The following is a 22,288-nucleotide window of genomic DNA, read 5'->3' on the forward strand; positions in this document are numbered from 1 at the left end:
AAGCTTAATACATTAACAGAAACAAGATTTAATTTTGAAAAATTCTTATTTGTTATAAAATGCTAGCAAAAGCAGCCGTGAGATTTTTCTTGACCAATCTAATAATGAATTTTGTTTTCATTTATCGTATTGTTACAGCGTGAGCAACTAGTTCTTGTTACTATACATATTTCTACTTAAATGAACATGAGCTGTGAAACTACACTGATATAAGATACAAGGCAACCTAGAGCAAAACACACAGTGAAATGAACTCAACATCAAAACATGCTATTAATAAAGATATAGGAAAGCATTTTGCAGGTTATTTCCTCGTTTGCTGTGTTACCATAACAATCTTATTATAGAAAAAAACCCCAATTACTCATCACCCAGCTTTTCAAATCTAGCTGAAACGCCTTAAAATTTGCCCCTGTATCTTCAAAGAAACTGAAGTATATAGGATGATAAAAGGCACAAGTGGCAACTTCTCATGAAGCAGTTAAAATCTTTTGATTTTACACAGCAAATGTGTATACACATTTGGACACACAAGCAACAACAGGGAATTGGACTAGCTATGCTCTGGATCATTTAAAGCTACCAACGAATGTGGTGCTCAGCAAATGAGCTAAATTGAAACTAACCTTACAAATTTAAAACCATGAGGAGGTATGTTGGGAATTTGCAGCTGACCTCAAATTTCTTGACACTTGATATCTAGCTTATGTATTTTCCAAAAGTCTTCTGCTGGAGTTTCAGCAGTTAAGACAGCCATGCACTAATTTTTATGTTATTTACCATTTCATTTAGTCTCCTTCCTTCTGTTTTGGAAGGGCACAGATTTCTATTTTAACAAGGATATACACATTTTACTTCCAAAACTGAGGGTGCACTGTATTTGAAAGGGCAAATCCACAAAGAACTTAGCTATAAAATGAAAGAATTTGTCCTACATAGTACTGCAGACCTTTTTGTTCCTTATCAAATTAGCAGCACAAAGGTAGTTTTTGTTGTCAAATTAAGTTCTAGTAGCTCTACAAGAACGTAGGCATACATTTTTACAGCAAATGTATGTATAGTAAAGATACAGGAGGGGGTATGCATATATATACACTCACACCTTGAATTAAAGTGTGCTATACCCTACATTTTAACTCATGATTCTTAACTTGCATGAAGCAGAAAAATTATGTACAGGAATTCCTACAATCTACGTATCATTCTGTACTGTAGTTTTATCAACACAAATATTACATAGCTCATATTATCATATTTGAGTGTATGAAGTTTTTCTATCAAGTTGTAAAACATAAAAGAATTTTGTCTGTTCCAAGACAAATGCATACATCTGATTTGTCTACATGTTCAAGTAGGTATTAAATGCACAAGTAGGTATTAAACACACATTAAACAGCCTGATGAAAACTTCAGAAAAAAGTAAGAAAAAAACTATTACAGAACAGATATGCAACTTGTTACCTGAAACAAAGTTTAAAGGTAATCTTCTAGGTGAAACTGCTCTGGGATGTCTTTTACTAACTTCTTCATAAATCTGAAGCCTCTCTTCTAAAGTGCCTATTATCAGCAAATATAACAGATATAAGTAACAGACAAAAACCTATTCTTTTAAATGTCTTTAAATGTTGAGAATTAATTAAGCTAGACTCCTTATATGGATTTGGAACAATTTAAACATTTCATGTTATTTTTTCCAGTTAATCATAAACATTACTTTATAAAACTGTACTGAGGACACACTGTATATAAAATACACAACTACCAGCATTAATCACTCTAAGGATAAACAGGACCATTACCTTGCACATTCAATCACACAGAGCTGGAGCTTGGTTTCTTTCAGTTACACGTTGTGCAGACCCATTCACACAGTGTATGACATTCATAGCATCAATTAACGCTTTCTCACTATGCATCCATTTCAGACACAAAGCATTCAGAGAAATATGCTGCATTTCTAAACCATAGGTATAAATTAGCATACTGTACAAGCATGCCTCTATTATAGGTCCTCTGGTGACAGCAAAAACCAGGGCACGGTACTTCCAGTGTAAGTACTGAGCACCAGAACTCTTTATACCTTAATGTTTAACAAAAATAAAGCTACTTGAAGATTTTTTGCCCACTCCTCCCCTTTCCCCCATAATATGCTTTGGAGCTCCAATGTGGTTAGAACTTAAATAACACTAATCTTTTGCTTTAAAATGCCATTTTTATATAATTAAAATCGATTTTGCTTAAATATTAAATTCATCAAACAATTTTAAACTGAATACACAGATCAAGACTACATATATATTAAATATATCTCTTTTCCTTTCATAAGAAAAACAGTTTATCTTGTCACTGAGCTCAGATGTTGGGGAAGGGGGGGGAAATCTATCACCCAGTGTCTCCAAGAGATGTAGAATTATAAAAGTTACACTAAAATATTGTTTGGACTGGAACTAAAGCATATGAAAGCCCTAATTGAAGTCACAAGTTGGAGCTCCAGAACTTACCATGGGGGAGGAAATAGTCCTAAGACCACCTAAAAAATAAAGTAGCATTATTAGTTTTATAGAATCAGTAAAGTCTTAGTCTACATAGGATTTTAATATGTCAAAAACTACTGGACTGGTTCTTTGTTAAAAATGACATGCTTCCATCAACTTATTTGTTGTATCAGAGAGAATAACTGAGTTCCTGGGTAATTTAATTTCTGAGACAATAACCATATGAGTCAACTCTATGGGTACACCAGGAAAACCACTCAAAGGGCAACACTACACTCTGAATATATGTAACAAATGAAGTAATTTTCATTACCCAGTCACTAGCCATATTCGCAGACCTCATGAGACCTAATTGTAAAACTTTCTAGAAGAAAGCTGGTTGAGAAAAGTACTGCAGCCATAGCAACTACAAATAATATAATTATGGGCTTATGATTTATGATGTCATCAGAATAACTCCAATAAACTTTCACTAATTAGTGAAAAACTAAATACAAAGAAACCATTCCTGCATAAATGTAAACATTCTGGAAAGTTACCACTGCAAAACACTTAATACAGCATAAATAGTTGCAATATTGTAGTTTTTTAAAAAGAAGCTTTTTTCCTGGAAAAACACAATAGACATGTGAGCTGGCATTGGAGTAACAAAGGTTTTAGTTTTAACACATTTATCACCTTTAAGTGCCTACTAAAAAAAAAGGGAAAAAAGGTGTATTTTTCAGATGGTCTACCTTAAAGGGCCATCTGAAATAGGTATTTGAGTATTTCTCCACATGCCTCTAGAAAGAGGTACCACCTGAACAAGCTTCAAAATTAAAATTTTATGTTGTAACATATGATAGCAGTCTGACAATCAACAACTAGAGAGGAATTAATTGCCATTTGGTTTCCAAGTTCACATGTAGCAAGGGAATGTTCTTCGTGTAAGCACCTTTGCAAAAGCCACCCTTAATTCCAAGAAAATAAATCCTTGCTGTTATTTTCATGAATACAAGATTTTCAGTGAACATTTTAAAAATGAATGAACACACTATGTAATATTCAAGATCAGAAGGTACATCATTTTCTGCCAAGCAGAACTTTCTAATCTAAAGCAGTACCATATCCAACAGGAGCTCTAAATGTATCCTGCAACATACGTATTTTCACTGTATCCGTGTAGCTTAACTTACTGGGTTGTAGGGCCCTTTCCAAGCCTTCATAATAATACCAGTTTTCTGCATTACGCTCAATTAACTCTTTGTATACTTCACCAGCTTCTTTCAGTCTTCCTAACTTGAGTAACATCTCTCCTAGAAACAACACAGTACAGATCTATGAATTACATGAGGAAACACTTGCAAGTAAAGTTTACAAGAGTAGATATATAAAATTGGGCTTAAGCATACACAGATTCTTTAAAACAGGCTTTATTTTCCCAAAGGCATTTGCTGTGTGTTACAAATGCTACCTGAAGCTATCACACATTGAGCTCAGACTGGAACATTCATCACCTGTGAAAACAAAGACTACCTAAATGTCTGTATCTGAGTATTTAAAATAGATATTGGGATTATCAAATAAACGAGCAACTCCTCATTTCAGGACTCCAACACACAACTAGATCAGTTTTTAATCAGGCTGTTTACTTAAGAACATTTTTTACATCCACTAACCAGTTTTTTAACCAGTTAAATCACACTGTTTTGCTACTAAGTAAATGGTTCTACCAGGTCTAGCTTGCATGGAATTAGTTTTCTTCACAGCAGCTCATGCTGGGCTGTGTTTTGGGATTTGTGACTGAATGTTGATAAATACACCAATGTTTCCACCACTGTTAAGCAGTATTTGCAGACCATCAAGGCTCTTTTTGCCCCAACTCCGCCACCACCCAGAGTAGACCACAGTGGACAATAACGCAGGAGTGGACACAACCTGGACAGTTGATCCAAACTGGACGAAGAGATACTTTATGCTATCTAGTTTCATGCTAAGCAATAAAAACTGAGGAGAAGGAGTGTTGGGGCAAGTAGCCATTGCGTGGAAACCACCTGAGCATCAGTTGGTTTGTGGGAAGTGTACAGTGACTGCATCAGTTGAGGATCTGGGTTTGATTTTCCTTTCTTCCTCTTTCCATCACTCAAGCTGTCTTCATCTCTATGCACAAGCTCTCTTGCTTTTGTTCTTCCTATTCTGTCCTAATTTGACAAGCGAGGCTGACGAAGTGAGTGGGCAGCTGTTTGGGGCTTACCCACTGGCCAGGGTCAGCCCACCACAACTGCACAAGCAAGGAGTAGCTGAAGAATACGTGCCATTACTCACACGTATTCAGAAATCAGTATTAGCACTTCAAATCCACAAAACAACTGTGAGTTATTTTTAGCCAAAAAAGTCAACTTCAGCATTCACTTCAATAAGTAAGTGCATTAGAAAGCTTGAAAAGGAAACAAGAATTGGACATTTCAGTCAAAAAGGAAGAAAAATATATAAGTGTTTGTACTTCAAACAGTATTCTTTATGAAATTCTTTTTCAAAAGATTAAAACTGGGTTATAACACTTCTGATTTATGGAAATCTAGTCTAGTAAGTACAAATATAATCTGAGATTTCCTCTATTCCTGTGTCAACCCAAGTTAAACTACCTGCATCCACTACCCACTTTGGTAGGAAAACTTACTTTATTGTGCACAAAATTGTAAATCTGCGGGCACCTGTTTTCCTACAATAATTGTTACAAATAAACTAAAGACTTTACATGCTGATTTTTTTTTTCCTTTTACTGTTTAATTGTATATGAAAGCCATTAGCAAAAATTTCTAACAAAATTGGCTAAGGGAAGAAAAGTAATGACTTACCTTTGATTTCTTCCACTATTAATTTATCACATATTTGCTTTTCATACGTCTCTATATGTTCTAAAGACTCCTGAAAAAGATCTGCCTCTCTCATCACTTGATTTTGATATAAAATCAGTTCACTATATTCATAATCTATTTTATTAGGAGGAACCTGGGGGGGGAGGGAAAAGCAATACATTAGTTAACATTTACCAGTACCTCAAAAGCATGCAATATTACAGAATACAAGATTTAAGCTACGGAACATAATCAGGTCTATTTATATACCCATCTAAACATTCAAAATGTAAAACTCCCATTATTCACAATCAAATCAGATTCATTTAATAATATCCTTTTTAAGATAACATTTTAGAAGAAGTCCTTTATTTGTCTTTTTTCTATCATTGTGGCAAGCTAATTAAAAAACTGAATTATATGAGAGAAAGCAAAGATCTTAATTTATTTCCATTCTGAAGGACTTATGCACAATACAACAACTTTGACTTAAGTTCTACAGCAGATGGTTGGGGTCTAACAGTATCATTTTCAGCACACCAGAATTCTGTATCAAACTATTTCCAAGAGCAATGACCCATCCATAGCTTAACAATTTTTCAGATTGTAAACTTACACTATTTCTCTCTAACCAAGTGTTCTCTGTACTAAACTTCAATACCCCAGAAAATATAGTGCACAAGCATACAGAATGTTTTCAAGCAATGGATAATTATTTTTAGGTCTGCTTCCAGTTGTACACCTAGGACTTTCTAAAGGCTACAGTATAACTAGTGGCTCATCCACCTTGCAGTGCTACAACAGCCAAGGAAGCAGGGTGACATTCAAAGTTATTCCTTTCAGAGATAACTCCCTAAAGTGGATTAGGGCAATGAAAAGTCTTGCCAGAGTTATGGTAATTCTTTTCATACTAAATGCTCTTCACTAATATACAAAAAAGCTACTCCAATCACAAGAATGTTAGAGAGCAAATGCAATCTCCAGACAATGCCCAGCAGACCAATAAAACAGTTTGCTATCTGAAAGGTACTGTACTTAGAGAAATTGTAGGAGAGACTTATAATCTAATATGATTTTTTTACATAATGAAAGATGAGAAGCAGTTCAGTTTGACAAATGTTTATGATACTCTTTCCTGTGACACTACATACTTTGTTTCTTCCCGAGCAACCAACACTTTAAAGTCACATTGGTCACTAAACAGTTTACTATTATTTTCTGTTCTCTGAAAAAGCTTATCTTTGGTTTTTAAAGAGACAAATAATTTAATAAAAAACAATACAAAAAGTCAAAACATTAAATTGGCTGAAAGGAACATTTTTATTAAGAATACTGTTCTAAACCACTACTTTCAGCCCTTCCCTAAGCACAAACTGATTTTATAGGATTTAACTTTTCAAATTTTGAGAGGCAACTTTTACAGTACTGCTGGGCATTTTTAGAAAGATTTGCTTTTACAGATTAGTGTTCTGAAAGATAGCATAACTAAATAAAATACTGGAAAGATGCGTGTATCTGACAATGAACATTACTATGAAAATAATATCAAGTACTTTTTTTAGTAGCTAATACAGAATAGCAAATGATGGCTAATGGAACAAGACTATCTTGCACATATTAGTCAGCAAGTTGCATGAAATTCTACCCACTTCTCAAAGTATATCTCTTACCTACAGCTCCACTTCCATTTCCACCTTTGCTCAATTTTTAGTTAGTCTATATTACCCGCTAGAAATCACTAATAAAAACACTGTTACCAGGAAAGCATTTTTAACTGCTTCACAGAATGGACTCATGGAACAGGGGTTAAGCAACATTAAGCATGTCTTCCTGTTTATCCTTACTGCAACACCATGGAACGAAACTGCAGGGCACCAATTTAGTTCTTTCTCCTTCACCTCCTCCTAAAAATATCCTTTCCTCCAACACAATACACATATCTAAATTCCACAACTAGCACAGCTTTTTGGCACATCATGAATTGGTTTTAGGCCTTCAAAACACAGATTACCCAAAAACCCATTAAAAATATATACACAAACAGATATCAGTTGACCTCCTCATAGCTGTTTTGGCTCAGCAGGATAAAAAAAATAAAAATTATTCTTGCACACAGAGCAAATCCGCCAGAAAGATACTGCACTTACTATCACTCCATTTAAAAAGCTATTTTTAAAAGTAATTTTAAGGAAAGTCCATTTTCAAAGGAATTTTGAAATCTCATCAATTTAATGATTACTTAAATAGGTAATTCATCAGAAGGCAGAGAGTTAATAAAGCAGTACTAAATCTGAATAATCAGATTGTTTTATAAAGAATAAGATATTTTATAAAGAGAATGTCCACACCACTGTTATTGCTCCTCAATACATCTTTACTCCTCCCACCCCCCAGAAGAGTTATGATTCTTGCACAGGAGATGTCCAACTTTCTCCTGAACTCAATTCTCCTCTTTCAGAATAAATGTCTTCCTGTCCTCCTGGACCAAAGAAGGATCAACTTTAGAACTGCAGATGCCCTAACAACTGTCACTGGAAGAATGTGACAAGATGCAGCCAAAACATACCTAAGAGCAGACCCCCAAAACTCCAGAGGTTTTCTGTCCATATCTGTATTTGTGGGCCTGATGCAAAAATTAGGAATAAAATAAAAATTAAGAATAAAAAATTGCTCTGGAAAAGAAGGAAGGAAAAATGGGACATACAACAGTAAAACAAATTGCATAGTTGTTTTACACCTTGGTTCCCAAAATTTAAATTCTGAACTGACTCTTAAATAGTTTGACTTAACTTGGGACAGCACAAGCTGTTACATTTCCTGCAGTGATGTCTACCTTTAACCTCATAACCTGTTTTTGACTGAAATATTGTGCATCTGGACAATTTACAGCTTTCAGATGACAGGCAACATTGATCTTAATACACCAAGAGACAGAAAATTCACCATTTCCAATGATAACTTAGCCACAAGAATAAAATTGTCAATGATAAAGAGCAATTTATCACTTCAATTTGTTGATCAACTTCCGGACACTACCCCTTCCTTTGTTGTCCCTGCTAAGCGAGCTTCCTAGCTATTACTCTTCCCAAACTCAGCATCCAATTTGTAGTAAAATCACCTAGGTTTTTTCCTGTTTACAGTAAACAAAGAGACTCTCTGCCCTTCACAGACAGCTTTTTCTCTAGTCATCTTATCTTGCCATATTGTTCTAGTCATTTTCTAACTTTTGACAACGGGCTCATCAGTAAGTCTTGATCTCTCAGTAATCAGTGTTTTATGGATAAAATCCCTGCTTGTCAGAACTAAGAGCATATTTTACTTTTCACTCATAAGCTTTGCCCTGAGGGACAGTTTTACAATAAACTAAGCCAGTGTAACTGCAGTCTGGATCAACAAAGGCAGCTCACTTCCCTCTATTATTCCCCTTCCTCTTTCCCCTTTCACCTCACAGTTGTTCAGTCCAGCCAATCAATCCTTCCAAAGAGCGATTATTTTTCTGGCACTTTGGCTTCCTGAACCAACCCTCCACAACTCAGTCAGTGCTACACAAGGAAGTGGTGCAAGCACACAGGAAAAACCCAGACTGCTGGTTTTGGCAACAGCTTGTAGCTAGACTAGCTCCATTATTTTGTAATACTGCATCTTCAGATGTTCACCTACAATCACTAAGATGACAGTTCCTTGAGTTTTTTCTTGGTTTTACTGCTTGGTTTTGGCTGTTTGCATTCACATCTGAATGGACAGAGCTGCCTGAGTAATTCAAGTAAATAAATATCATCCTACATTACCACAATTTATTATTATGACAGCAGCATTTTATATAACATGTTACAATTCTTTGTCTATTCATTAACATGAATGGTAAACAGTATCAGGCCTAATACAGATTGCCATAAAACTCCTCAAAAACACCCATTTGTTGAGACCTGCTCACAAGTCATTTGGGTACCCTTCAGTCTCTCCACCCTCCTTTTAAACTACCACCCCACTGTAGTCACTGCAATATTCTGTGAAGTCAGTCACAGAAGTTCATCTGTCAAGTTGAGCGCATACAAAGTACAGGCTAAGAGAGGGGAGATTTGGGAAGGAAAGTAAGCAAGATGTGCGCCTCCTCAAAGATCCATGGAATGCCCTGGATTTAATTATTTTAACTGCAGGACTGAAAAACCCAGACACTGCAAAACCAGTACATTTGGAGACCATTGTGGAAGAGCCAATGAATGGCAAAACTGAGCTGTGAGTTTGCCTGGGCTCTCCTGATTGTTCTGGACCCAACACATGGATTCTCCCTTCCAGTGTATGGGGTTCTACCAGGGCCTGCACACATGAGGGAGCTGGCACAAAAAAGCACAAGACTATTTTTAAGAAAAATTGAACTAATTTGTTCATATGTATTTTTAGTGTTTTGGAGGAGAAAAGACAATATACCATTTAAGTGTCTCTAACAATCTCAAAAAAAGAGGACAGGCTTGACAGGACTAATTTCCTATAAAACTACATTGCCCAACATTTGCTGCATACTTCTGTCCTTCAATGCTTAAGGAGCTTTTCCACCACTTGCCTCTGACTGACACGATGCTAATCAATAGTTAAACCAGCTCATTGTGCAAGTACAAGCAATCTTCTTTTTTATGGGAATTTCCCATGTATCTCCAGTTTTATCAGAAAATGGCATCAGTGCTTGCGCTCATCTTAGGATCATCTCTGTTTTAGAGTGAGATTTGAGATGGTGGCAACTTGCACAGCAGACTCAACTGATATCATGCATTCATCTACATTATTTAAATCTGGCTTAGTCACTAGACTGAACAGTCTATCATGATGGACCTCAACCAACCATATTTACACACAGCCTTTTAGAAAACACAACACACCAACAGCATCACTTCCATTCTCTCCAAGGGGCCAATACCACTATTAAGCTCTCTTAGTCCTTGAAGAGCCTCAGTTTCTTATGCTACATTTGCTGGTTTTCCATCTACTATATAGTCTTTCTAACTTGAACAGTCATTTTGACACCAAACTCAGATTGGGCTCTGCTGACTCATTTGAGAATGACGACTTTTTGGTTGTCAAACACTAACAGAAGATGACCCAATTTTGATTAAAACTCATTCTTTTCAGTTTTTACTCAAATTAGAAGTTACAGCTCTTTTGAAATATCAAGCTGTATATACCCAGCTTGCAACATCATTTATTTGACCATGATATGTGATCAAGACAAACACTGGTCTCTCCTAGCCATTTATTTCCTTTCTTACAGTTAATCCCGTAGAGAACAACTCAGAAAGGATATGAGATTTTTTTTAAAAATACACAGTCTAGAGGTCAGGTAATATCTTAGTATTTTTACACAGTACTTCCAAGATGCCTCCCTAGCTGAATGGATCTATAAACATGTTTCTTTTTCTTTCCACATTACAGAATAATCGACACATCCACTCTGTTCTGCTATTTTAGACTTTATAGCTCTGCATTACCACTAATAGAACAAGGGAATAGTCTCCCTCAAAAAAGGTTATACTCAGTGATTTTAGCATTGTACCATTTGATTTACTCAGGTCTCAGCAACACTGAGTCTGATCAAAGAACTTTCAGCTACACTTTCATGTTACTCTGAAACCAAGCATTGATTTTAAGTGTATTATATACAGGGGGTATACAAACCATTGACAGTATCTCATTCTTTGTAGAGATGTAGTGGCATCCAGACTATTGCAGGAGAAGGGCAAACTAGCACACCCAAATTTTTAAACTATTTTCTGTAGTTTCACTTACTGAAAAGGGGCAGGATCATCACAGGTTCTCTAGCAACAAGTCTCACAAACATTAAGTTTCTCCGCTTGAGACTTCTATCTTCAATCCTAATTGTTTATTGAGAGAGGAGAAAAGTACTCCCGTAGAATTTGTGTCTGTTCCTAAGCTCCTGGAAATCTTTCTGCTCAAAGGAGAAAGCTCCACAAATAAATTTATTCATAATTGATTTATATTTCCAAAGAACTAATTCCTCAGATTCTATCCCTTATACAAAAACTGTTCTGCTTCCAGACCAGGAAATCTTACCTGCTGGGTTTTCCTAAACTCTTCAAGTAATTTTAAGGCCATATCATAATCTTTCAGTAAGTGGTATGCAATGGCATATCCAATCCAGGAAGCGCGTTGTGTGGGGCGCAGTTGAAGCAGCTGGTATCTTGTCTCCTTCAGTAAAAGGAAAGCAATTTATTTGAAGAAGAATTTTTAACTGGAGTTAATACCATTTATCATGATTTAACACCAAGACAGCCAATATTTTAAAAGAACTTTTAAAAGCCGATGGCAATCTTTGAAACTCTAACAGCATGGGGACAAGCAGCACATTTCTGTTTGATAAATCTGGGGGCTACATTCTAAATATGTAAGTCATGGAACAAAGCATAACATCTATTTGTGAAGTCACAGAAGGTGTCATTTTCAAGAGCACCTCTTACAGGCCTAAATTATTTCCAAAGATAGAGCTTTGAAACCTCAGAAAGCACTTTCCTCTAGAAAGCAGGAGCTCACTGCCACTGAAAGAGTGGCATTCATTCTCCTCATGCCTAGGCACAAGGTCCTCACACACTACTGCAACACTTCTCAGAACTTCTTCCCAAGTCAAATCATATACTCAAATCAGCTATTTTATCTTCCCTTTGCATTAGCAAATTCACAGGAATTAACATCCTTACTAAAGAGGCCAATTAATGCCAAGCCCACAGTTTACACCTCTACTTCACACGAAACAGACGAATCAGTTCAGCCATTTTGAAACTACTCACAGATTTTAGACAAATTTTAAGGTTTTATTTATAATAATAATCATCACTGGGATTCCCGAATCAGTCATCATGGGGCAAGTTACCCACATACTCACAAGAAACATGATAATGTATTTCTTAACAAAAAGATCTTCAGCTTTTGCATCCAAAACACCATTTGTATTGTTTTGGCATGGTAAGTACTTCTACTTGCTAGTGTAAGTATTGCCCCTTTTTCTTAGTATTTTAGTGAAAAATGAATTAAGAACTATTTTTACAAGGTGACTGATGAATCCAACTGCACAGAACAAATATTTCTAGTTCTGTTCTTGACCTTATATAGAGTTTTACCACAGTATCTTTTCTTGCTTTCCTAAACTATAGCTTAAAACATTTTTGAAACAGAAAAAAAAGTAGTAACAGAAATACTACCAATAAAAGGCTTCACAATGAAAAGAACAAGAGAATAATAAGGTAACAGCCATAAGTGGGAATTCAAAGAGAATACTTACTCTATATCCTTCTAAATCTCTCATCTGAATCTGTAACAGAGAGAGATCTCTCAAGATCTGTAGATTATCTTTGTCTAGTTTGAGTGCATTCCGGTAACACTTGATGGCTTCATCATATTTCTTATCTGAACGCTGCAGAAGACCATAGACATGCCAACCTAATGTAGGTTAAGGAAAATACATTTACAATTTTCACAAAATAACTGCAGTGCACTTGTGTTACAGACCAAACAACTTGGCATCTTCCTTGAAGACCAGCACCCTTACAAATGAAGATGGATTACTGCAGCCAGACTTTACTAACACACTGTAAAATATTAAATGCTTTCAAATATTTTTTATGAGACTTTACTGCTTAACTCAAATTCAGAACCCCCTGAGCATTTTTATACAAATTAAATTATCCAAACTCCACTGCAAGAACTATTCCCCAAGATTTATTGTTTAAAACAGGCTACCATAATTACAGTAGGAATTCTTACTCATAGAAGTGTTTCATTACAACAATGTACTTTGTGTACAAGTTCTACTCGTCCTCTCTTGCCTATCTGTAACCTCAATTAGACTTCACATTTTACAGTAAGGAATAAACACAGAGCCCCACTTGATTCATTGACAAAAGGGAAACTTAGCATTTTGTGCATCAGAAGTGTCACAATCTCAACATCTTCGATTTCCATCAATAGTGTGTCATAGCAAAACAAACAGCTTTTGTACTACAAAGGATACAGACATGACTCTTCACATCGTTACGAAGTCCTTTACGAACAAATTCATATGCTTCTTCCTTCTTCCCTAGGCAGTTCAAGGTCAGTCCTTTCATCGCAAGAGTCTCTGTAAGAAGTATCAGATACTTATGTTTCTGACTTCCCATATGCCAGCTCCACAGTGCAGATATCCTTTGAAGTTGTTACACAGTGAAGTCCCCCATTGAATTTAGGACAGCAGCCTAGCACAGCTGTAGACTGTTACATGGAAGCATTTCCTTTCTTGAAACTGGTCTTTTTAACACTTGTAGAGCATCATACAGATGTGATGAACAAAGACAACACAAACTTTTATTAATTAAAAAATACACTTCCGCTGCCTCTAAGGGCATTAACAATAAAATAAAGCAAATTTAGAGAGCTCCTCAATGTGTATTAAAGTTCCAGATATGAAGACCAAGGGAAAAATGGCTGTGTCATACCACAAGAAAAAAATCTGTCAAAATCAGTTCCTCTGTTACAGACTTCTTAAAAATCATTAGTTAAGGGAAGCATATTTCCTGGTACCATATTTGGACTCTAAGAGACCTTCTCAATGCAATAACATTTTAATCAACATTCTGAGAGGCACAAGATTTCATTCAGTACACTGGTATGACTTTGGTATTGTTCTCCCGCTTCTCCCATTCTTCAAGGCACACAGTAGCCAACTACAACCTCTTCCCCAGTATTAAGGGCAACAGCTCATGATCTCCAGGTCAGGTGTAACAGCAGTTTGAAGTTTTATTGATAGACCCATTTAACACTTTTTCTGTACAGTACACCTATAAGTAAATGATGACCCAAAATGAGTCAAGTTTTTTTGTTGTTATTTTTAAGTTGTCCTACATCCACACTGTAAGAACAGAGAAAGCCAGAATGATACCTTTCAAATAATATTAAGAAGTTTGAAAAAGAATATCCCCACTGTGGGAATGGGAGCAAGCTAATCCTGCCTTCTCACACCACTGAGATAACTGCCCAGCCACACCAATCCATCTGTTTGCCACCTTCTTACTAAACTTCTGAAACTCCTTTTCTCTGAAGCTAAGTGTGACAACAGTGCAGCTTTCCATCAGATCATTTCACTGGCTTAGTTCTGCTTCAGCTGCTCATTCCAGGCTTTATTCCCAAGCTTCAAAGCCATTAGTGGCTCAAAGCCCATGTAGTATGTGGATTGCCAAGGCAGCTAGCTGTCCTGGAAAAGTTTAAGAGGAAGCAAGAGCAGAAAAGACAGATCTGTATACTGAGATGTTATAAAAACAGAAGTGCTAGTAGAGACAAATGCATTAGGTCAGAGCTTGAACAAACCACTCTAGCTTTGAAGCAACAAAAAAACTACTTTTATCTCTAGAGAAGTTACGAAGACAACAAAGAAACAGCAGACACGGATGGAAGCATGAAAAGGATTAGTCAAACATTTTGACAAGATTTGACAACACCAAACAGGAAACTAATTTTACTGACACATTACATGCACACTCAGTGTTAGGTTGCTTCAACAGCAAAAAAAACCCCAGAAAAATTACCGTATCAGAAGGAAAGACTGTCTGAATAATATAAGAGAAACCTGTAATACAATAAGACTAGAGTATCTTGTTGAGGATGTAAATAGAATTTAACAGATGTAAATAGAAGCAATATTTTTCTGCCCTGTTTCCTACAACATTTATCAGAACAGGATCACCAGATTCTGTCTTCAGCTTCAAGTATTAACAGCAAGAGTACTACACTTAACTCTGCTCCCTTTAAGCAGCAACTTGGTATGCAGTACAGAAAATTTAAGAGTATGAACTTGACAAAAAAACCCTCCAGATTTTTAATCTGTTGGCAGAACATGTTCATGTAATATTCAAAAAAAGGCTGGGCTTGCTTTAAATAGGAATGTAAGAAAAACCCACACTAGTATTCCGACCCAGAAACCTAGAAAGGCAAGTTGGAAGCTTCACTGAAGTGCTGCTTCTACCATGTATTTTCATCTTCAACATCTAACTGCACAGGAGCATTTCACTGAGGTAGAGTGGAAACCTGGTCTGAACGTACAAAGACTGAAAATCCAGAGTAATTATTCAGTCATAACAGAGTCACACTCCACAACAGGCTCCTTTCTTTCCTAATAGTATGATATAGACTAATAATACATTTAAGCTTGTGACAGGAGACAAAAAAAAAAAATCTTGAGTCTGCAGTTACCTCCATGTTCAGCAAATTTTGGGTTAGAGAGGATCATCTTGCAGAACTTGAGTCCATTTTTGTACTGTTTTTGTTCGTAACATTTCTGCAAAAGAGGTGAAATACAATCACTGAAATGCATTTAAAACCACAGTACCTTAACATACTATTACAAATGCAGTCATTCATCCAGCAAGGTATGGTGATCAGACCACTAACAAGCTCTAGGCAAATACAGCTATTCATACTAAATTGCCTTTTCTCAGCATTCAGAACATCCAGCCAATACTATACCTCATGGTCTACTTTTTTATAAAAAACTAGTTCTTTTTCAACAGAAATAGGAAAGGGAAATAGCAGTATCTACTTCAACTCAAATTCTTAAAATAGAAAGCAGAGTTAGAAATCTTGACTCAACAGAACTTTTGAGGAGAATTAATCTCGGAATCTAGATACTCCTTTCAAAATCCCACTTCCCTGGCCTAGTGACTTCCCAGAGCAAGACATCTCTAGACAGAAGACTTTCCTAGTTGCCAATATACACTTTTGGAAAGAAGAAAGAAACCCTTACTATAACCTCAGAAATCGATACAGAGATATCAGGGTGGGAGAATTTACCTGGGTATTAAAAAAATAAAGCATCTAATTTCTACCTGAAATAGTACAGCTAAGAGCTACTTATAGATTTACATAGAGTACAATTTACCTAATTACTAGGTAAACTGGCAAACAATGTGGTTCAACTGGGGGAACATACGGAACAAACAAAATGTGAACCTGGGTCCCTTTTCTTCTTTAGGAATATGTTACCTAAATCAGTACAGTTTTAGTAATTTAAATCAACTACTGATCACTGCAGTGGATCACTAAAACAAATCTGTTTAAACCAGTTAAAGGCACGCTTGTGTCAGTAAGCACGAAAGTGATTTAAGGTCACTTAAGCTTTTTAACTATAGGAAAACCACCAAACCAGACTTAACTTGGCACCATTTTCAGTTAATATGGAGTATTGTCCTGCTGTAATTTAGACAGCTATTCTCAGGAGAAGCTATGTCATTTCAGTTATGTGCTTGAGTGCTTTAACAGTCTCCCATAGATCATTCCCACTCCATCAGTCTTCCAGGACAAAGGCAAAATCTGTGTTAAATTAATATGGAGTATAGTAACTCCTTTGCAATCAGAAAAGATCATCCCATTACTTCACAGGGTAAAAGCAATACAAAAACATACTTATGCTCACTTCGGGGTACTGGCTAAGGTAGCAAAACGAGAGTCCTCATCCAGTCTGTGGGGAAGGGTTTAACTGCAGACAGTTTTTAGGTTCTTGTTGCCTGAAACTCAAGACACTTGCAGTTAACCATAACTAAGTGCAGATTAAATCGGAGGTCACCAAAATAAACTCTCAAAACAAAAGAGAGCTAACCTTGATATTAGATCAGGTTGATCTGCCTGACTGGCTTCTGGCAGCATGGCCAGAGAGCTCCCATCAGAAGCAGTTATAACATGGGAATTCAATTCACATTTAAACAACAGCAACAGAAAAGCTCTGAGATTTTTTTTTTAAACTGAGAACTAGTTTCAGCATCTTTTACTGGAAAAAACCTAGGTTGTGGCAAAACTTGAGGGGAAGATGAAATTGTCCTATCCATCATCTAAGATGCTTAGTATCATTTTTTAAAGAGTCCTAGGAAAATACCAACAATGTGCCAAGTATGCTTTCTAAACTTATTCAAGCATGACTAAAAAAGTAGCAATTGTGAACATTCATCCACAGTTCTACAACTCTTGCAATGTTGAGTGAAACCCCAAATATACAGCAGTGCTTAACCAGAAGCTATTTGAGTCAAGTGTGCACTTAAAATAGATTAACTGCTGGAGAAAATTAGATCCATTATCCTCGTGCTGACATTTTTATCCTATAGAGTTCAGTCTCAGGCCTAGAATAAGAACTGAATTGAAGATAATTAGAGACAAATGTGATTTTTGGAGAATAGACAAGATCACATTTTCTAAAGCACAACAGATGAATGGGAGAGAGAAATTAATGCACTCCACACTGAGAGGAAGCGCTAAGTTCAATTTTCACAGTTTTTTGGCTTGCTGATAAGACAACCAGCATCTTTAGTTTAGGTTGAGAGAAGACCTCTTAGAGCCCCAAGTCCAAACTTTAATCCAGTACTGCCAAGTCCACCACTAAACCATGTCCCTAAGTACAACATCTACGCATCTTTTAAACATCTCCAGGGCTGGTGATCCAACCCCTTCCCTGAGCAGCCTCTTCCAATGCTGGACATCCCTTTCAAGTGAAGAAATTTTTCCTCATATCAAATCAAATTTAAACTTCCTCTGGTGCAACTTGAGGCCACTTCCTCTTGTCCTGAAGATTCTGGGAGAAAAGACCGACCAACCCCCATGTTGCTAGAGCCTCCTTTCAGGCAGTTGTAGTCTCCTTTTTTCCAGGCTAAATAATCACAGTTCCCTCAGCCACTTCCTCATAAGACTATACTTGTACTCATAATACTTGACAGTAAACACTTTAGCTGAAAACCAGAAAGCATTTGACCACCTGCTTGTTACTAGACGAAAGAGGGTCTAACTACAGAAACATAAATAATCAGTACAAAATGCAACTTTATGCAATTCTCCACTTATGGGTCAAGTCTTGCTGGTTAATCAGAGTGGCTTCCCAGCCCCATTTCCTCCAAACACATATGTGAACATGCATTTGCAAACGAGTTTTGTATTTATACCAATATCCAATTGGTTTAAATGTATACCAATAGAAGAAAAAAGGGTTTTGCTCAGAAATACAAATTATTTCCCATCATATATATATATACACACACACACACATAAAAAGGTCTAAAGATTCAGTACACAGACAAGCCTGAAGCTTTTAAAGCATCCAAACCTTATGAAAAGGCTACTTTCAAACTTTTCTGTCCAAAAACTGCAGATGAGCACACCATGCTCCACCTGTATTTTGTTTATAGAGGACCAGAGTTTGACGGCATATGATACCATCTCATTCTGTAGCACAGATGGGCATTTCATAGTTGGGAAGCCTGATGTGTTCTCAAGTTTTTTACTTATCAGGACAAATGTAGCTGAAATGCATTCACTAGTATCTGTCCCACTGCATTAAGACTTTGGTACACTAAAAGCTCAAGTTAATATGCTGAGTTGGGGTTTTTTTTAACTGCCTTATCTGTTGTGCTTAATGTGATGCTCCCCCATCACCTCTTTATGGCAACCATTTCCTGCTAAAACTAAAGCCAAATCATGAATGTTTACAGACTTGAAACCTCAAAGGGAAATTGTGCAAAGGCCAAAATGTTATCCAGAACTTTTGCTACCAGATGTTCCTGGAAGGATGCTACCTCATCTGGCAAAAATCTCATTTATTCCCCTTTTCAACACTAACTCAAAGATATAATCTGCTTGTAGACTGCCATACAATTAAGCTAGATACCATTTAATGTACTTTCAGGTTAAGTATCAAGTGCCTCTACACAGACGTCAAATTGGCACTGCATCTAAGAATTGCAATTGTACAGGTAAAAAATACTACTAAAAAGCATACAACAATGAAAAACAAGAAAAGACTTGATTCCTGTATTGCTGATGTGCTTTGTTGCACCTACTTAGCAAAACACCATTCATAAATTCTATTTTTTTGTATGATGCCCTTTTTTTTAAAAACCTAAAATGCCTTCCACTATTAAGTATAAACAGAATCAAGGATCTGAATCACTAGCATTACTTGTAAAATAAAAGGACTTCACATATCACTACTCAATCACACGTGTCATTTACGTCTTACCTAGGTTTAACTACTTACAACATCAAGTTAGTAGAAGGATGATTTTACAAACTACGTCTCCCTAGACATAGCATCTGCTACTTTGAAAAAGACCCTGCATTGAAAGAACAGTTACATTTTTCACATACATAGTTTAATACACAGGCAATTTTATGGCTGAAGAACATCCCATTATCTCAGACATTAACACTCACTTCCAAGAAGTCATCTTAACAAAAAATCTCAACTGGCAACTCAAAGAGACTGCAGCAACCAATTTCCTTCCTCACTCCATCGCCCCAGTGCCTCTGAAGGTATTTAAGTGATGAATTATTTCACAAAGCATTCTTATGTGAAGGCTAGATAAAGAGTAGTATCACACTCAAAGAATGAGGACACCTATTGCATCAAACCAAATAGTGCTAAACACAGCAATCAGGCTTCCCTGGTCACCTTAAATGTTTTAATAATTTAAAGTTGTTTAAGATGGTCTGTGACTGTAACAAAGCTGCAGTGAAGTTCAGTCCAAATTGTACACTGACCCATCCGATGGTGAGCTTGTGTAAAGAGAGCTTGTAAGAAAGATGGGGACAACGCATTAGCAGGGCATCTTGTGATAGGACAAGAGGTGATGTTTTTACACTAAAAGATCAATTCAGACTAGACATAAGATGACATTTTTATGATTATAGTGGTGAAACACCGGAATAGGTTGCCCAGAGAGGTGACAGATGACTCCTTCCTGGAAACATTCAAGGGGTTCTGAGCCACAAAATCTAGTTGAAGATGTCCTTCCTAATGGCAGGAGGGTTGGACTACATGGCCTTTAAAGGTCCCTTCCAACCCAAGCTACTCTATAATTCTATGCGCAATTTCTTTAACAACAATACTGCAATTTAAAAATTGGTTTTGCTGTCTCTCAACAAGAACTTATCAAACCCAAAATCCAAACCATTACCAACATATTTTAACATTATTCTCCAATCCTACCTGTACAGCCCACATTCTGTTAAGACAGGTCTGCACATCAACAGTCTGCCTTGCCAGAAACATGATAGAGCATCAGAACCACCAATAAGAAAAATAAGCATTTCAAACCAATTAAACAATTTTAACATAACTGAATAAATACAGCTTCAAGTTTTATTAGAAGAACAAATGATAGAAACATTAGGTTGGAAAAGACCTCTATAACTGTCAAGTCCAGCTGCCATGTTCTCACTAAACCGTGTCCCCAAGTGCCATATTAACATCCCTTTGTAAATACTCCTAGGGTTGGTGACTCAGGCACTTCCCTGGGCAGCACGTTTCCAGCGCTTAACCATCCCTTTCAGTGTGGAAATTTTCCCTCATATCCTATCTAAACCTCCCCTGATGTAACTTGAGGCCATTTCTTCATGTCCTGTGACTTGTTACCTGGGAGAAGACACTGACTCCCACCTCAATACCACCTCCTTTGAGGCAGTTGTAGTGAGTGATAAGGTCTCCCTTGAGCCTCCTTTTCTTCAGGTTAAACAACTACAGCTCCCTCAGCTACTCCTCAATTAGACTTCTTTAAGACATCACTTGTTTTAGTCTTCCCTGTTACTGTACTTCCATATAAACCTGCCTGCAGAACTCTCAGCACTTTCAACATTCTTCTTGCCAGGTAGTGCCTTTGCTCCTGTTGCCAAGATTCTGGTGTAGTACTCGGGGGGGGGCGGGAGGGAGGGGGGAGTGGCAACATCTAGGATTCATTAAAAAAAATTACTTGCGTTCTCAATGCTGTACAACACTGATGGAAGTGCTGCTTAAGGAAGGAAGCCAAGAACTAAATGTGGAACATCAGAGCCTAAAGAAAAAGGACAAGGCTTACACATCAAGCCTTATGAAAAGAATGCTGGAAGTCAGTTATGCTAGAAATCTCCCCCAGTCACAATGGTGATCAAGTTCAGTAGTAAAAACCCCTCACTTATCAATGACACTGATTCTGATCAGCTCCTTTTCCTGGGAGCTATCTGACAAGTACTTTGGGGCTGATCAAATTACTGATACAGATTTCTGACCAAAGCCAAGCACAATCAATACAGGAACATCAGCACACTGTCAGTATACTTAATTGGCATTTAACACTTGGACCTTTTAAAAAGCCTTGTTTTATTGCTCATCTATAAAACAATGTCATCAACATATAACAGATGATCTATTTTTTACAGCAGCTGATAAAATCAGTTGTCTAAGTACATTAGATTTTAGGCAACACTCAGTAGCTACTACTTCTAAGCTAATAAATAATTATTAAATTATTCACCAGTTTGACAGCAAAGTCTGTCTTGTTCAAAGGAGTTCAGCATCTGTGTTGGAAATGCTCCTTGTATTACAAAATATACAGATATTTGCAAGTACCATGATACCATTGAAGTTCAGAGACAGACTGAAACCTCTCCATGAGGTTTTCCAAACAGCATCCCTCTCCCCACACTGATTTCAGTTTGTCGATGTTTAAGAGAATGAAAAAAAAGTAACAGCTGGAAGGGGCTTTGGGTGATGGAGGCCAAGAAAGCTCTGTCTCAAGCATCTTAAATTTCTAGTCCCAGGGCAACCATTCCAGAATATTAACATGTTCATCTAGCCATTGTCCATACCTTACCAGGATTTTGAATATGCATGGCTACCCCACGCCTGCTCTTACTCTGCCGGTAAGAGCAGTTAACCTCATCATCTGAAATAAAAAGAAGACAACCTAGATACATCCTTGCTTGCTTCGATTGTCAAAATGGACAAGCCACATCATTCTTCCCCAGACCTGGGGACTTAGGAACACAGAACAGGGCTGAGTCAGAACACAGACAGTGGCGTACAACAGAACAAGCAACCAGCACTACATGGTGGTAACATTTTGACCAATGTATTAATGTCACAGTAATATCTGTTTTCGCTATTGTGATACTCTGTATACAGCAGCATTTTTG

General features: G+C 36.8%; 1 protein-coding gene across 6 annotated transcripts in view; it reads right to left on the reverse strand.

Moving 5' to 3' along the window:
• The window catches only part of NAA16 (N-alpha-acetyltransferase 16, NatA auxiliary subunit), a 62,807-nt gene that overhangs the window by 33,951 nt on the left and 6,568 nt on the right, over nucleotides 1–22,288 (reverse strand). For 5 of the 6 annotated variants that reach the window (XR_004238289.1, XM_032099832.1, XM_032099833.1 and 2 more), the window contains exons 2-8: nucleotides 15,557–15,641; nucleotides 13,347–13,451; nucleotides 12,618–12,775; nucleotides 11,396–11,530; nucleotides 5,333–5,486; nucleotides 3,671–3,790; nucleotides 1,462–1,557 (exon numbers count right to left, since the gene is read on the reverse strand). Coding sequence is in view for 5 of the 6 variants with exons in the window: in XM_032099832.1 (XP_031955723.1) it covers nucleotides 1,462–1,557; nucleotides 3,671–3,790; nucleotides 5,333–5,486; nucleotides 11,396–11,530; nucleotides 12,618–12,775; nucleotides 13,347–13,451; nucleotides 15,557–15,641 (853 nt within the window). In the remaining variant the exon portion in view is untranslated. The remainder of the gene's footprint in view (nucleotides 1–1,461; nucleotides 1,558–3,670; nucleotides 3,791–5,332; nucleotides 5,487–11,395; nucleotides 11,531–12,617; nucleotides 12,776–13,346; nucleotides 13,452–15,556; nucleotides 15,642–22,288) is intronic. The other variant, XM_032099836.1, reaches the window with a different exon arrangement.

Source organism: Corvus moneduloides, chromosome 2, assembly GCF_009650955.1.
Source record: "Corvus moneduloides isolate bCorMon1 chromosome 2, bCorMon1.pri, whole genome shotgun sequence".
Lineage (NCBI taxonomy): Eukaryota > Metazoa > Chordata > Aves > Passeriformes > Corvidae > Corvus > Corvus moneduloides.